General features: G+C 31.9%; 1 protein-coding gene across 1 annotated transcript in view; it reads right to left on the reverse strand.

Moving 5' to 3' along the window:
* LOC143062811 (uncharacterized) overlaps nt 1-11,345 on the reverse strand; it is a 34,732-nt gene extending 23,387 nt beyond the window's left edge. The window contains exons 1-5 of the mRNA XM_076234610.1: nt 11,280-11,345; nt 6,503-6,523; nt 5,362-5,397; nt 4,153-4,440; nt 596-670 (exon numbers count right to left, since the gene is read on the reverse strand). Of these exons, the coding sequence (XP_076090725.1) occupies nt 596-670; nt 4,153-4,440; nt 5,362-5,397; nt 6,503-6,523; nt 11,280-11,313 (454 nt within the window). The 5' untranslated portion in view covers nt 11,314-11,345. The remainder of the gene's footprint in view (nt 1-595; nt 671-4,152; nt 4,441-5,361; nt 5,398-6,502; nt 6,524-11,279) is intronic.
* Nucleotides 11,346-18,714: the final 7,369 nt, after the last annotated feature.

The raw sequence follows: 18,714 nt of genomic DNA on the forward strand, positions 1-18,714 counted from the left end.
AGACGACATATAGTAAATTTTAAAATCTATCATTGGCCATAACCTCTGAACTGTAGGGGAAAAAGTCAATATTAAAGTTGACCTTTGCACGTAAACAAAATAAAGCTTCATTTTCAAACTATCAAAACCTGAACCGTAAAAGCTCATATCTTCAACATAAAACTTATCTACCAATTATTCATCAGTTACACTTTTATATATTAAACTTTTATTGAAAAGTATTGATAGAATGCTTCATAAATGATTGCACTGAAACGCCATTAACTGTAATTTTTCAATATATCAAGGACAATAACTACTGCACAGAAGTGAAAATCGTCAATATCGAACTACGCCTCAATTTTAGCATAAATGATAACACATCGAAAAGCATTAGTTGAACGTTTTATGAGTTGTCGCGTGAAAACTGCTCGCAGCCGTTCGCTGTTCATCAATAACTGAATAAAACAATTTCGAATGCCATGACTGCTTGTATTTATTTCATATTAATTATAACTATGTATTGAGTGTCATATCTTTTGAACTTTAAACATTTGTTTTGGTTGTAGTGAAAACTGATTAATAATAGTTGTAAGATAAAATAAATATAACTTACCTGCTGCTGTATTTGTTGTTGAAGTTGATGTAGCTGAAGTAGTTGGTAAAGTTGTTGTGGTTATTGGCGCCGGTGCTATAGTCAAATATATTTGATGTATATATGTTATGTGTTGCTTAAGACTCAGAGCTAAGTAAAATAAGACATTTAACACTTATAATATGTCTAACCGAAGAATATCTTACATAAAAAATCTCTTCTAATCTATAAGTTCAGTGTAGTCGTATTTTTTTCGCTGATGCAATATATATACATATATATAAAAAATATTGACACCGTATGTTTGTGGCATAACATCGTGGCCACAAGTAAACATTTTTTTTCTGTTTAGTATTAAATTTATATTAAGATCCAATTTGTTACATCTTGTGATCAATTTTATTTGGCAATCGGCAATGGCAGTCAGCAGGGTTAAAGAACATCAGTTGTTCGACCTGTTAGTCAAATGCGTTTTGTTTAAATATACTTTTTCACTTTTTTGGTCTTTTGGAAAATGTTTTTGTGCTGTTTTTAGACCCTTCTACAAAGAAATTTGTTTACATGCACACGTATAAAAATTGCGGTTTTTATCCAACGCAATCATAGGTTTGAACGTAGTTTTCAATTTAGACTCGTTTATATTTTTTCGTTTGGGCTTGTATCATATTTTCCCTCTGGTTAACATGATCCGTTCATCCTACATTGACTCTTAAAATTCAAGAGTATCTAAAAATGAGGGTACTTTTTATATGGCCTTCCAAATACAGTTTCGATCCCTAACATCACTGAAGAGACATTAATTGTCGAAATCCGGATCTGGTGTACTAAAAAAATATTGACACCGTATGTTTGTGGCATAACATCGTGGCCACAAGTAAATTTTTTTTCTGTTTAGTATTGAATTTATATTAAGATCCATTTTGTTACATCTTGTGATCAATTTTATTTGGCAATCGTCAATGGCAGTCAGCAGGGTTAAAGAACATCAGTTGTTCGACCTGTTAGTCAAATGCGTTTTGTTTAAATATACTTTTTTTTTCCTTTTTTGATCTTTTGGAAAATGTTTTTGTGCTGTTTTTAGACCCTTCTACAAAGAAATTTGTTTACATGCACACGTATAAAAATTGCGGTTTTTATCCAACGCAATCATAGGTTTGAAGGTAGTTTTCAATTTAGACTCGTTTATATTTTTTCGTTTGGGCTTGTATCATATTTTCCCTCTGGTTTATATGATCAGTTCATCCTACATTGACTCTTAAAATTCAAGAGTATCCAAAAATGAGGGTACTTTTTCTAAAAATGAGGGTACTTTTTATATGGCCTTCCAAATACCGTTTCGATCCCTAACATCACTGAAGGGACATTTTATTGTCGAAATCCGGATCTGGTGTCTTAAAAAAATATTGACACCGTATGTTTGTGCCATAACATCGTGGCCACAAGTTAAATTTTTTCTGTTTAGTATTAAATTTATATTAAGATCCATTTTGTTACATCTTGTGATCAATTTTATTTGGCAATCGTCAATGGCAGTCAGCAGGGTTAAAGAACATCAGTTGTTCGACCTGTTAGTCAAATGCGTTTTGTTTAGATATACTTTTTCACTTTTTTGGTCTTTTGGAAAATGTTGTTTGTGCTGTTTTTAGACCCTTCTACAACGAAATTTATTTTACATGCACACGTATAAAAATTGCGGTTTTTATCCAACGCAATCATAGGTTTGAATGTAGTTTTCAATTTAGACTCGTTTATATTTTTTCGTTTGGGCTTGTATCATATTTTCCTTCTGGTTTATATGATCCGTTCATCCTACATTGACTCTTAAAATTCAAGAGTATCTAAAAATGAGGGTACTTTTTATATGGCCTTCCAAATACAGTTTCGATCCCTAACATCACTGAAGAGACATTTATTGTCGAAATCCGGATCTGGTGTATTAAAAAAATATTGACACCGTATGTTTGTGGCATAACATCGTGGCCACAAGTTAATTTTTTTTCTGTTTAGTATTAAATTTATATTAAGATCCATTTTGTTACATCTTGTGATCAATTTTATTTGGCAATCGTCAATGGCAGTCAGCAGGGTTAAAGAACATCAGTTGTTCGACCTGTTAGTCAAATGCGTTTTGTTTAAATATACTTTTTCACTTTTTTGATCTTTTGGAAAATGTTTTTGTGCTGTTTTTAGACCCTTCTACAAAGAAATTTGTTTACATGCACACGTATAAAAATTGCGGTTTTTATCCAACGCAATCATAGGTTTGAACGTAGTTTACAATTTAGACTCGTTTAGATATATATATATATATTCATATATTAATAATTTTCACTCGATGTCTGCTTTTATGTATTTCTTGTATCTTTTGTTTTGTATTTTTTTGTTCTATCGCTTCTGGTTTTATTAAGAAAATGCATTTAAAAAGAACATTTGCTTAGCTACTTCCGTAGTACACAACATACGTGTAAATGTTCTTTGTACATACACCTTTGACGAAGGGTTTACGGATATGTATTGTTTCCGCTCACTATTTAGTACATGCTGGCAAAAATGTCTACTTATATATTTCATATAAAACAATTATAAGAAATTCTTTTTCACTAAAAACTTTGTTTGAAAATTTAACGCTTTCTTACCTTCATTTTTCAATATTTTATGAATGCATCTTATTAGCTAAAGACTTCATTTTAGAAAAAAAAAAAAGAATTCTAGCACAGAGCATCGGTAGTTGATATCTGTTCATTGGTATACAAAAGTTATCCCCAAATGGTAGTTTTACTACATCATATATATGAAACAAATATAACTAACCGTATATATTGATAATTGGTCTTATATTGAAAGGTATAAATGATTAAATCTGATCAATGATTCAAACAAGATTATACACAAGTTTTACCAAAAGATGCAGTTTTCTCCTTTTGAAATGTGACAGAACTATTACAAAAAATTGATCCAGCTCATACATCAGTTCTGACATAAGTTTAAGGAAACCGTTGATTGATTCTAACGAAATCTTCCATTATGGCTTAAGGAAAAAAAAAATGAGAAAGATAAAAAAAACTGGATGAAAAGTATCGATATGAAATTTAAAAAAAAAACAAAGTTCTAATGTCCCCCCGCGCTGCTAAAATGGATCGTATATCATAAAACGTGCTCTATGATCAATGTTATCGTCAAAAAATTAAAATGTTAACATATTGTGTTGGGGAATGATCTGTGTGATTTTATTATTTCTCGAAATTACTGAACATACTATTGCAAATACAGAAATTATTGCTTGCATTTATTATTGCGATTTTGACATTTTAGATTAAAATGTGATTTTTATTTTTGTGATATTTAGAAAAAAACATGTTTATATCATACAAAAAAATGTCAAAATGCAAGTTTAAATTATTGGGATTATAACCCTGTCCCACTTTTTTTCGCAATAATAAAAAGATAACAGTAAATTCTGACTTGACAGTATTATCATAATACACCTCGGTCTCCTTTTAAAAAAACTAACCTATCCCAATACATAAATATGGGTTTAAATCTGTGATTCTAAAACTGAACAATATCATGATAATTACCTATCTTCATGTATGATGGCATAACATTTGGGTTGATAACATTCTGTGCGTTGCAAAACCGATTCTCGGGACAGTGTGCGGTACAACAATCATAGCATACAGTATTCAACGGCGGTGATGGTAATTTGCAGTCCGGATTACTCAGAGAGCTGAGAGCAGCATTTTTCCTACACTCGGTTTCATTTGTTCCTCCTCTTTCATACGTTATGCCACCATTTGTGTATGTTTTCTTCAGAAAGCAGATAGCATGTCTAAGATCGATACCTAAATTATCCTTACAAACTGATCCTGAATAAGACACAATCATTTACTAAATTTTACTCCGATCATGTAATGTTTTTCTATTACCGTACAGCGATTTTTTTTTTATATTTGCCTTGAAGTTGTGTTAATGCTGTCAGTAATAATAAGTAGAAGGTTATCAATGGAACAATTAAGGAAATTTCTTACATTACATTTCGCTATTTCATTGTTGTTTGATTCCTGGAAAGGAGAAAACTGTAACGAAAACCTTCGGAAATATGACATTACTTCTATGGTTAACGAATATGGTTAATCCGTTTGTCTCAAGAAATAGTAAAAAGAGATTTGATAACGGTATGAAAAGTAGTTTAGTTCGAACACTAGTATACTATTTTTTCAAAGGGCATTTTCACTGCTTGTGATGTATATTTTCAATCACATCGACGTATATTGTATCTAACAGGTGTGTTGAACAAATCGATTTCTATTTGTTAATAATAAGACAAAATACAAACATTATCATTTGTGTTATCAAAGGTACAAGGTTTATAATTTGATATGCCAGACGCGCGTTTCGTTTACATAAAGACTCATCAATGACTCTCAGATCAAACGACAATATCTGCATACCTACAGGAAATCCTCCCTCATCTTGTAGACTTGTTCTTTTCTTCAAAAGAAAGAATTTAAAACGTAATTCTGAATCCATGCAACCGTTGGGTGTATAGACATATCTGAAAACTGGCTGCTAGCTATTAGCTGGTGGCATGTTTCTTCTCAAGCCACATGATGTCAAATGAATAATTGTAAAACGTATGGTAATATAATGCATGAAAACGTTGCGCGGTAAATTGAAGCCTTTGTAGAATGTATATTTATTTTCTTCCTCTTTGTACTAAATTTTCATTCATTCCACCAAAAATAGGAGTTGAGTTTTTTTTTCTAAAACAAATTAAATATACTTACTCATTGCTGGATGATTACAAACTCCACGTGTTTCTCCTAAAATATGAAGCACAATTAACAATATTAAAAATTCAAAATATAAATCATAAATTTGCTATTACGAAATATAAGTTTGATGAAAAATGTTCGTGCAATAAGTTTCATGTCTTATATTTGCCCTGCATGCAGTGTTATGAAATAAATTTCATAATCACCAATGGTTGAATAATTCTTCTAAACTACTTTAAGATTAAAATTAAAACTAAAATCAACAGTGATATACTAGTATATGCATACTTATCTGTTACACCAAAGGTATTTCATTTTTTATTTTCAACGGTACAAAAAACTAAAAGAAACATCGATACTTTGTTAAAGAAACCTTTATTAACAGCATTAGAGTTGCGTGAGCCCATGTATTCGGAACTATGATAATGGTTGAATACAAATTTAACCAATTATGTCTGAATTTTCATGCGACCTATTTGGAGGTTTGATAATCGGGTCCAAGAAGTGTAAGATTGTTGTTGAACTTCTCTTCATCTTTTAAGATAGAATCATGCTTGAACATGGTCTCTGAGCTTTGAAAAACACGACAATTTATCCATATACCTCTCCCATACTATCACAGATTTAATTTTGTTCTGGTGATAACAGAAAGGAAAAAATAGTGTTTCGAGTAACGATTTTAAAATGAGTTCATATAATGTAACTAGAGTAACATATAAGATCTCAATATATATATAGACATTTTTATAGTATGTTGTTTAATTAACGAGAATTGCTTACGATAATTTAGAAAAAAACATTTTCTGCTAATGAAGGAATTATATCTAAAAACGACTTAAGGTGGTATATGCAACGTTGTTTAATACGGTGTTTATATCTTTTAATTATTGCCTTACTTTGATTAAAAGATAACTCAATTTTAAAATGAATGTCCCTTTCATCGAGCCCATATGAAAATACGTTTTTGAAGTTGTCTGTCACTAAAACTTTACAAAAAACGTTGTTTGCCAAATATTCCAATAGTGTTGATCATAAAACAAAATTGGAGATATGTTTATGTGATTTCAAGACTTTGCGATCTGAACTTAAATGCAAGTTTATACAAATGCGATAAATAATAACATTGTTCTGTCAATTATAAATTTATACTCACCTAAGAGTTGTAGCAATACACCTTTAATGAGGAAAGAATAGATTACGACATATGAAGTTTAAAAGTGAATCCCCTTTTCAAGGAAGAGAGTAAAAAGACTGTTTTGAACAAGTTACAACAAAAAAAACTATAATCCCGGCGAAGACCTCATCGATTATACCGCTGTAGTAAAAATTAAATTGACACGATAGAAAAATCAAGAAATGTGTTGTAATAATCATAAAATTGAGAATGGAAATTGGGAATGTGTCAAATTGACAACAACCCGACCATAGAAAAAAACCAACAGCAGAATGTCACCAACAGGTCTTCAATGTAGCGAGAAATCCCCGTACCCGGAGACGTCCTTCAGCTGGCCCCTTAGCAAATATATACTAGTTCAGTGATAATGAACGCCATTCTTATTTCCAAATTGTACACAAGAAACTAAAATTAAAATAATACAAGACTAACAAAGGTCAGAGGCTCCTGACTTGGGACAGGCGCAAAAATGCGGCGGGGTTAAACATGTTTGTGAGATCTCAACCCTCCCCCTATACCTCTAGCCAATGTAGAAAAGTAAACGCATAACAATACGCACATTAAAATTTAGTCCAAGAGAAGTCCGAGTCTGATGTCAGAAGATGTAACCAAAAAAAATAAACAAAATGACAATAATACATAAATAACAACAGACTACTAGCAGTTAACTGACATGCCAGCTCCAGACTTCAAATAAACTGACTGAAAGATTATGATTTCATACATGTCTTCCTCCTTATTTTTTTCTTTTTTTCTTTCTTTTTTTATATCAGATACTGATCAGATGATAAGTTTTAGAATTTAAGGTCCAGTTGTGACAGGATTCCACCAAAAATATCAATTTAATTGCGCATGACACATGTTTCTTAAATAAAAATCGGGTAGGAAAATCAAAATAATAAAATATTTTGATAATAACATAGGTTATAGAATTAATTTGTAATGCGATTACAAAGTTTGTAAAATGGAATGAAATCATCCTTCCTTAAATAATTTCAGTGCTGAAGTATTTACGCAAAATATTTTCATATTTCAATAATTTGTTTCTTCATATTTTCTAATATTGACGAAGATAAAGAAACAAAGATATGATTATACATGAGTTGAGAGATGTAGAATCTATTCTCAAAATAAAGCCATAATATTGCTACATAGTGATAGAAAATTGATCCCAACTTGTTTTAATCCACTAAGGTAGTATCTAACATTACGCCTGTATACTGCAGCGAGAATTGATATTGCATAAAGTTAGATGTAAACTTGTCTTTTGAACTTTAAAATCAATAGGGTTCAGGACTGGGTTGAAAACATTGACTTCTTTCATCTTTTATCATGTGGTGCAAGATCTGTTCACCCTTCCGAAGCATCTGCGATCACCCCCAGTTTTTGGTGGGGTTCGTGTTGCTTAGTCTTTAGTTTGTTGATGTTGTGTCTTTTGTACTATTGTTTGTCTGTTTGTCTTTTTATTTTTTAGCCATGGCGTTGTCGGTTTATTTTCATTCTATAAGTTTGACTGTCCTTCTGGTATCTTTTATCGACGAGATACGCAATCACATTTGGATTGTTTAACTCACGAATGAAGATTTAGCATTAGAAAAAATAAAATCCCTGTCTGTAATTAAACCCATAGGACAAGGTGATCATTTTTCATCACTTGGTGTCATCATCGTTAATTTTAATCATCATCGTCAATTTTTACAAAAATCTTCTCATTTAATACTATTGGGTCAAACTAGCCAAATATGGCCAAAATCATCTTTGCGGTACCTAGTGCCTCTAATGACTACGCCTGTCAATCAATATGGCGGACATTGCCACAAATAAAACCATTAAAAGAGACAAATATGTTTTAATATGGAAGGAGCTCTATGATTAAAGCTCTCTTACAAATGAGAAAGATCGACTCCACCATCTTATCAAACAGAGCTATTTCTATAAAAATGGGAATCGAAGATTCAAATTTCTTGTTTTTGGTTACAATAGTTCATATTTTGTGAAGAACCACACTGAATCTACCAGAAAATCTACTGAAGATAATATCATCAAAATGCTGGACTTTTTGATCGACAATATATTTGTTGAGTTTGGAGGATACATATTTCAACAGACAATCGGTATTCCAATGGTAACTAATTGTTCACCCCTACTAGCCGATTTGTTTTTGTATTCGTATGAAGCAGAATTCATTCAAACCCTTCTAAAAGACAAACAGAAAAAGCACTTTGCGAAATTCTTTAATTTCACTTTCCGATATATTGATGATGTCCTATCACTGAATAACCCATATTTCAGCCAATACTTGCATTTCATATATCCCAGTGAACTTGAAATTAAGGATACTACTGAAACTAGAAGGACTGCTTCATACCTTGATCTTTTCTTCAATATTGACACAAATGAACGAGTTCACATGAAAATCTATGATAAATATGAAGATTTCAACTTCCCAATTATGAATAACCTATTTCTCAGCAGTAACATACCCTCTGCCCCTTCGTATGGTGTTTACATATCACAATTACTACGTTATTCTCGTGCATGTTCACACTATACGGACTTCAAATACAGGAGTGTGCTCCTAACACAGAAAATGCTCAAACAAAGCTATGAGGAGGACAGATTAAAAATAACTCTCCGTAAATTTTACGGACACCATCACGATTTGGTTGATCCGTGCGATGTATCTTTGTTCATACTAACTATGGACATTTTTACCACCTGTTAGATAGTGGTTTGTCTTTACATCGTCTGAATTTTTTATTACCGAACGTGACTTATTCCCGAATGTGACTGTTTTGCTGAGTGTGAATTCGTATTGCTTTAAGACATGGCACGGTACTTTTCCATCCAAAATTAATATGTTGGGTTTTGATGTTGTGTGTGTTGTTGTCATCGGATTTTGTCAAATGTCTTAACGTTTGTAGTTGTAAATTGTATTTTTTTCTGTTGTATTCGTGTGTTGTGTTGGGGATAACTACTCATCCAGTTCATTTGAAGATTTAATTTTGGATCAACGAAATTTACACGATATATTTGGTTGGCAGTTTGATCAGAAGAAACACCCACAAAGCTAGATAATACAATTAATTATCTAACTACACTTAAATATTAATTAGTATTATAATTTTCACTGTTATTAATATAATTAAGATAAGTCATACAAATCTAATCTTGAATTTCATCCAAATTCTTTCTTAATTTTTGGAACACGTTTTAGAAATTTAAATGTGACGTCACTTTGAGCGTTGCATTGACTATAGCTAATAGAGCTGTGATTTTGTATTTTGTAATGTATTCGTTTTTATTCTATAGCTAGTCATCACTTCAGTTTAATCATGTATATCTATTATATAGTCATTTTATAAAATTTACTGTTTGCAAAACTATGCATTATTCTTGATAATAAAAATGTTTTTATCCTAGGCGGATAACCCTGGCCTCACAAGTTTTTGGAACTTTTGGTCCTCGGCGATCTTCAACTTTGTAGTTGTTATGGCTTTCAAACTTTTTACACCTGAGCATAGTTTTGTGTGGACGTAGCGCGCGTCTGGCGTATAAAAATATTTTTTAACCTGTTAACTTTTGATGGCTATTATTCGTTTGTTTCTCTGTCCTTTATTTTCTCCCATTTATCTGTTTATTTATTGTCACTCTGTCGTGCAATGTTGTCATTGAAATAATTAACACTGCCATTAAAGCGGGAGATTTGGCATGCCACAAAACCAAGTTCAACCCACCATTTTTTCATAAAATGCCCTGAACCAAGTCAGGAAAATGGCCATTGCTACATTATAGTTCGTTTCTGTGTTGTGTTACATTTTGGTGTTGTGTCTCTGTTGTGTCGTCGTTCTGTTATATTTGATACGTTTCCCTCATTTTTAGTTTGGAACCCGGATTTGTTTTTTCTCTATCGATTTTTGAATTTTGAACATGGGTATACTACTCTTGCCTTTACTTAGACTTATAGAATTATTTTAAATGGAAAAACTAGAATCTTACCGTCTTAAAAATTTATCAATTCATTTTATCAATGATAACTTCAAGAAATGTGCGTTTTTCAGGAATTTGTGTTTATGACTTTTTGGAGTTTGAAGCTGCGAAAAATTATACATTTGACAGAATAAGTCTCAAACGAACCTGATAGTGGTAATTCCAGTATCATCAAATCGGTACCATATGTTTGGTTCAATTTTCTACTTTAATGTCAAAGAACAGGTCTTAACAAATGCCTCACAACTCAACATTGTTATCTCGATCTAAAATCGGTACGATATTAATTTCTGAAATTGCAAAAGACACATTTCCTTGTCGATTGTCCATCACTGTATTTATATATACTATTTTGGCGCAACTTTTTGGAATTTTGGGTCCTAAATGCTTATCAACTTGTTTGGCTTTATGACTATGTTAATCTGAGCGTCACTAATGAGTCTTATGTAGACGAAACGCGCGTCTGGCGTATTAAATAATAAGCCTGGTACCTTTGATAACTATCTATTCATCTTTTTTGTTTTCGTTTATATGTTTATCAAATTGCGCCTGGCCATGGGTCTTGACTTGCATGGCTTGAAAACTAGGACATGCCATCTTTTCCGACACAATTGTTCGCATGGCTTACAGTTCATGTAATGTATAATTTTGCGTCTATATTCATTTTTAATAATACTTCGTCTGTGAGATGAAATTAATTTTTTAAACTTTACTCACATATAGTTTTTAACTGAAATGTGTTAAACAAAGGTAAGTTCACACAAACCTGAAATCAACGAGATCGTAATTATCCAGTTCATCTTAGATAGCTTTTATCAGACCTTATCAATTCAGTTAGTTTGATAAGCAGATCTTTATAACGCACACAATGTCTTCGTTTAATCATTGAGAAAGAAAATTGGGGAATGTGTCAAAGAAACGACAACCCGACCATACAGCAGAAAACAGCCGAAGGCCGCCAATGTGTCTTCAACACATGCAGTGAACAAATCCAGAACCCGGAGACGGGTTTCACCTGGTCACTTAAACAAATATGTGTACTAGTGCAATGGAAATGAACGTCACACTAAATTATGAACTATATAACTGTACGAAAACAAAAATAATGTACAAAACTAAAAACAGCAAGAGGCTACAGACTTGGGACAGGAGCAAACATGCGGCGAGGTAAAATTGTTTTGTGAGATCTCAACCATCACCCTACACACATATCCATACGCACAGTTAATCTCAGATAAAAAGACGTCATTGTCAGAAAGAATTCACTAATTAACAGTCAAATTAAGAATGGAAATGGGGAATGTGCCAAAGAGACAACAACCCGACCATAGAAAAAAACAACAGCAGAAGGTCACCAACAGGTCTTCAATGTAGCGAGAAATTCCCGCACCCGGAGGCGTCCTTCAGCTGGCCCCCAAACAAATATATACTAGTTCAGTGATAATGAACGCCATACTAATTTCCAAAATTGTACACAAGAAACTAAAATTAAAATAATACAAGACCAACAAAGGCCAGAGGCTCCTGACTTGGGACAGGCGCAAAAATGCGGCGGGGTTAAACATGTTTGTAAGATTTCAACCCTCCCCTTATACCTCTAGCCAATGTAGAAAAGTAAACGCATAACAATACGGACATTAAAATTCAGTGTATACTTCAAACCAAATCAATCTAAAAACTGTCACGATTATTATTTAGAATCTCGCTGGAAAATAAGGGTAAGAGTAAACGAAAGATAAGCGATTAAGTATTAAAAAATAAGTATCTGTTGACTTTCTTATATGTTAAGAGATGCATCTTTGGTTTCGTAATTTGCAGATTTGTTTATGTCATATAATCGTCCGTTGCCAATAACACATTTTTGTTATATTCAATCAAGTATTTTGTATTTACAAAACCTCTGTGTTGTTCCACAAACCAACAAAACAGGAAAATGTTAGTTCTGTCTTTATAGACGCAATGTGCAATGATATGTTACGTTTTCAGACAAAGACTTTCTTAACCCTCTTGCTGCCAAAGGGACATTTATGGCTTCTACACACAAATCTCGTTGATTGTGTAGAACGTCAAGGTCCATGGTAACGTCACAATACTCAGGGGCACTGACAACGTCAAAAGACGGCGCCAAAGGGACGATTTTGGCGGGAATGAAGCAAACTGAATAAAATGCATTAAAAGTATACTTAAAACGGGTGTCAAGAAATTATACAGAATCATAAGCTTGTTAGTACTATAATACCAACTTATTTAACGTATTTACTAATTATCATTCTTTCGAGAAATATGTTTTACGTTCTTTTCGTACATCCATCAATCAGATTATCTCATATAATAATCGTATTCCTAATAAATAATCATAAAAAAGGTAACTGGTATACTTGATTACGCGAAATATTTATATTCAGTCACAATACACGCTTTATTTAAGAGAACTGGATAACTTATTTAGAGCTCAAATGTCGCGATTGTAATCTCAGTTAGTTTGTTTTTTTTTGTAAAAGTACACACATGTTAACCTGTTTTTTTTGTAAAAGTACACACATGTTAACCGATGTACATGTATTGCAATACGATATTTCAATACATTTTAAACCCGTTTCATCATGGAAGCACCGACCTAAAAATATTTATTTTCATTCGAAAAGGGGATGTTGAATTAGTAGTAGACACAATGATTTCTCCTATCATATATATTGTAGCGGGCAGGGGCTTGAAATGCTTCGACCCAAGAGTTTTTACTCAAATTATATGAGTAGTTTGTAAATAACAAAGTCAGTATGACAAGATATGATCTGGTCAGCATAATATAGGCATTTGCTAAAAGTCACGTAAATAAGTTTCTATCTTTTATTCATTTCTAGAATCATATATTTTCATTTATATTCAAGATAAACAACAATTTAAACTAGTAATATACTTAAACTATAGACTTAAATGATATGACAAGAATCTATTCAGTATGATACATGTACTAAGTTATCTCTACACTCAAGAGATATTCATTAACTTATCTCTAAACTCAAGAGATATTTATTAACTTATCTCTACACTCAAGAGATAATATGTTAGTGTGTCAGAAAAATACATAAAAAGGCTGAGTTCTGCTATCTTACTAAGAAAATAAATTACCTAAGAGAAAATCCTAACTTCAAGTGAATTTAATCAGAATACCTCTTTCTGACATTTTTGTATATAGTTGTAACTGATACCTCACCAGTTACATAAAACATGTTTATTATTATTAGTTATATATTCAGAGCCTTTTCTGAATAACTAACAATGAAATACAGCTTATATCATACATAAACTGTATTGTTTATTATAATTTCCAGACCTTTAGGAAATTATCCCTTACTTGTCAAATTTTTCCTATTTAATCCTATTTATTACAAAATGACAAACGTTAACAGTAAATATAGACTTCAATGAACAATTTCAATAATCCTAACTTTAAAAGATGAACTAGAAATAAAGCTTTAAAGAGTCCGCTAAAATGAAATATTCCTTTTAAACTTTGACAACGCTAACTTTACTATTTTCCTTTACAATTTAACCTTTAAAAAAATGAAGTTTCTAAGAAAAATTAACCATTTAGACTAAAATAAATAACGAGCAAATAAAAATACCAACTGTAAGAACCAAAAGTTTAAGCAGAACTGACGACCAAGCGTCGAAATTACGTCAATGTTGGATTGTTGGATTGTTGGATAGTTGGAAAGTTGGAAAAACGTTGGATTGTTGGATCGCGCGCTTGCCGTCCAACTAAATATTTGAACTCTCAAATAAATTACAAAAACCATAATTATACACAATTTTAGTAACCTTTACATAATAAACAAAGTTTGCATGGTACTAAACGAATTTCTATGGTAACTAAAAATACAACAATATATACAGCGCCACCGGAAGTCGCAATACGTAAACAACATTGCAAAAAGTTATGTGTGTCACCGACGGACCAAAATGATAAATATCAAGGGTAGTGAGCTTTAACATCTACAAAACATTGAAGACGTTGACTACAAATACTAAAAGGAATTACAAGAAGTATGTGAAAACAGTTGCCAACACGTAAAAATAGTGTTTTCATTAAACAATCGTCCCAAGTGACACATGAATTCTACAGCGCATGTCAATACATTTCATTCATAAAATTCAAGCACAGGTGCGTGGAATTTACTACGATTTACTACGATCTACTACAGTTGCTACAATTGGATCTTCACAAAAATACAAGACATACAGTTGGATTATTCAGTGGATTATTACTATGAACTGGTAAATTATTACATGAACTTCAACTGGTTTATCAAATATATGCAAATGACAGTAATTCAATATTTCTACAAGAATCATAATATTGTAATTGTTCTTACTATACTTATTAAATGTTAATTAAAACTTATTTGCTTCAATTATCATATGTTCCAGACTACAAGCATTACAAGTAGTATAATACAAGTTATTTCACACAGTTACTGTTTCCTACATAATAACTTTCAAAAAAAATACAGAATATTAAACAGTATGCTTTATCAATACCAATTTAAAACATACATCAAAATTATCTTGCATGTCTATAACACGTCACAATAAAATACATGTACCCTAGTCGTCGTACTCTACATTTTACCCCCTTTCCATTATTTGCGTCCCCGCAAATACTTTAAACTTTTGCAAAAGTTTCCATTTTATATTTTCTATGTCTTAAATACATATTCTTCTTAAAAAGAAATTAGTTCTAAAACTGAATGAAATCAGCTCTCTTATTAATACAATCTATGATTATAACACAAATACATCATAATATAATACCTGATATGTAAAAATTTTACATAATTATCATGATTATATTCTTTTTATATTATATTTTACAGATACACCTGAAGTTTCACCATTATGACCATCAGCACGAGGACAGTAGATACCAAACAGACATATATATGTACCGAATGTGGAAAATTACTGAACCTTATGAACAAACTGGAACATGGCTAAGAACCAGAGGTTTTCTGAAGGAAATTTTTTAGTTACCATGCAAACAGTACCAAAATATTTAAATATAGGTTCAAAAATACACCCAAAATTTAACTTTTAACACTTAAAAGCTTTGACTGTATCTAATATTAATAACTTCTAAACTTTTCAACTTTCCAAAATAAATTTTCAGTCTAAATTATTTTTTTAATAACTTTTAAATTACTTTTGATATATTAACAATTCAAATAAACAATACCATAACCTTACCATAACATTTCTATTAAAAATTAAAATTACATGTACATCTTTATTCAATCTTAAATTAAATGTCTCTTCATGTAGCTACCAGGGACTTCTTCTGTTGTGTTCTTCTTTTGTACAACTGGAGCATTGTTGCTACATGTACAAAATGTATTGTAGGGGGTGGTTCTGGTGTCAGATCTTTTTCTTTAGTAGTCAAATGTCTACCTATTTCTTCTTCGGATACCCTCTTTCCAGACTCTAAATTTGAGTCATGAAATTGCAGTCTTCTCATTGCAATTTGGTTATTTACATCAAGTGTGTCTTCACATTTTAATAGCATCTTTGGTTCATGTTCAACAACTTCTGCTGAACCAATTACTGTATCTTGATCATACATGTATGGGTTCATTATACTACATGTACTAGTATTACAAGTACATGAAGTAACATCTTGGCTTATATTAGCTTGGCTACTATTACTATTAACTAAACATGGTGCCATTACTAATGGAAATCTTTCTGAAAATTTCTCAGTGGGTTGTAAAATGCAATCTTGAACTGTTTCAGGAGAATCATCATCAAGTCGGTCAATGAAAACATCAACAAAATTTTCAGACCTTGGGGGAATTTCACAGAAAGCTTCCCCATAAATTTTTCGTATAAATTTATTTGTTTGGCCAATTTGTGTACAATGAATGGTATGACCACCAAGCAGTATAATTCCATCTGTTAACTTTATGTCAGCAGGACCCCACTGAGATTTCATCAAAACATCTAGTCCTAACAAAGCTTCGTCTTCTATATTTGCAACTATCATTTCTGTATCAAAACATAAATTTCCTAATTTAATTTCAAAAATAGCTTTCCCTAGCTCCTTTAGGGGTTTGCCATCAGCACAAGCTAAAGTATTAGACTTTTCTAAGATTGGTCTATTAACATGAGGAATTTTATTAAAGGCATACACGGATAATACTGTCCGGACTGCCCCTGTATCTACAGTAAAATTAACCTCAGACCCTTGGATCTGTCCTTCGACATAGACTCCATCACTTCGGAGTACTTGTCTTGCAATAACATTACTTGCAACTGATTGTTCACTTCCTAAAATTGGGTTAGAACAAACTAAATTTGTATCTTCTAAAGTGACAGAAGATATATTACTATTACTTCTATTTTCCTCTTTACTATTACTATTACTACTAGTTTCTTCTTTACTTTTACTATTACTATTGCATGTATTGCTAATGTTTTCCTCTTTACTATTACTAATATTTTCCTCTTTACTATTACTAATATTTTCCTTTTTACTATTGCTAATATTTTCCTCTTTACTATTACTAATATTTTCCTCTTTACTATTGCTAATATTTTCCTCTTTACTATTACTAAAAGTTATACTGCTTGTTGGTTCACCTAAACCAATATTATCCAATTTATGACCGTTTTCATTAAACTTAAGGGCTAACTTCTGGTCAGCTGAGTTAACCCGTTCTAGTTTAATGTATATACGTCTGATCTAAATTCACCTTGTGACCTGCTACTATTATTGTCTTGGGGAGTGTAAGGATTATTTGTTTGTCTTGGAGGAGTGGTCTTGTTATTCCTATAATCTGTTACTCTATTGGGATTATTATAACATTTTCTGGCATAATGACCAGGTTGACCACAATAGTAACATTTAGGGATGTTTTCTGGGTTATTGTTTCTGTCCGAATTGTTCTTCCTATAATTCCCATTAGGAACATAGGGTGGGGCGTTGACATTGAAGTGCTGTCTGTCAAACTGTATCTCATCATTTCTTTTCTTGTCTAGGTACATTTGATCAAACATCTTCTGTAATTCAGTTTTAGTAACTGAAATTACATCTTTTTCTGAACTTGTGGAATCTTGCTTGTTGAAATTAGTGTTCTCTTTCTTTCCTACAGTTTGATCTGATTTTTGAGAATTTTGTTTCTTCAGTTGCCTAACTTTGGAATTTTTTACTGAATTGCTCTCGTGTGTTTCAGATGTAGTCTCCTTATAGGTAATGACCTCTTGGACTGCTTCCTCTATGGTTTTGGGGTCTTTATGAAGCTCAAGATAAATTCTCGCTTCAGTATCCGACAGTCCCATCAAAAATCTTTGGAGTAAGTCTTCCTGCCTAATTTTTGCATGTCTGTTGGAATACGCCTATAATTCTTTAATGTTTTACTATTAAGCTGATCAAACACAAAATCACCAGCTTCCCCTTGAAGTCTGGTTAACAATTCCCCCAATTTAGTTCTGTTATCCCAATTTTGAAGATTTGCAACTGCCTCAAATCTATTTATCCAGACCTCCCATTTTTCTTTTCCTGTGAAAGAAGGGAGTTTGGCATTGGAAAACCCAAATTTTGATTTTGATCGTTTACTTTGGGTTATTACATCTGTATCAATACTATTTGTATCCATATCCGAGCATGCATCACTAAATATTTCATCATCAGATTCATCACACTCAGATGCTGATGTGAAATCTAAATTACTATAAGATGTAAAACTTGGTTTACTTTTTCTAACTTTAGATATAGAATTGCTTTTATTAGCAATTGTTGTACTTTTAGCATGTTTTTGTTGCTGACTTGAAGCATTATTATGCCTATATTGTTTGGTAATGCCAGTAAAAGCATTTTGAATGGCTGACACTACTTGACCAGTCATATCTTGTATGGCTACTTTTATACTGTCATATACCCCAGAATCACCTTGATTTTGAGGTTCAGACTTGTTTTCTATATCATTTTGCTTTTGATATCTGGAGGACCTTCTTGGAGAGCCAGTTTTTCTAGGACTTGGCCTCTTACTCAATTTCGATCTGGGTCTTAAAACTATTGTTTCTTCTTCTTCAGTCTCAATACAAGACAAGTCATTAGAAACTTCATTAACTTGGTCACTTTCAGAATGACATGGTTCATCATCAGTGGTATAGAGAGTATTAATTTCACTGTCTTCTGTGTCATA

This window comes from Mytilus galloprovincialis, chromosome 2 (assembly GCF_965363235.1).
Source record: "Mytilus galloprovincialis chromosome 2, xbMytGall1.hap1.1, whole genome shotgun sequence".
NCBI classification, from domain to species: Eukaryota; Metazoa; Mollusca; class Bivalvia; order Mytilida; family Mytilidae; genus Mytilus; species Mytilus galloprovincialis.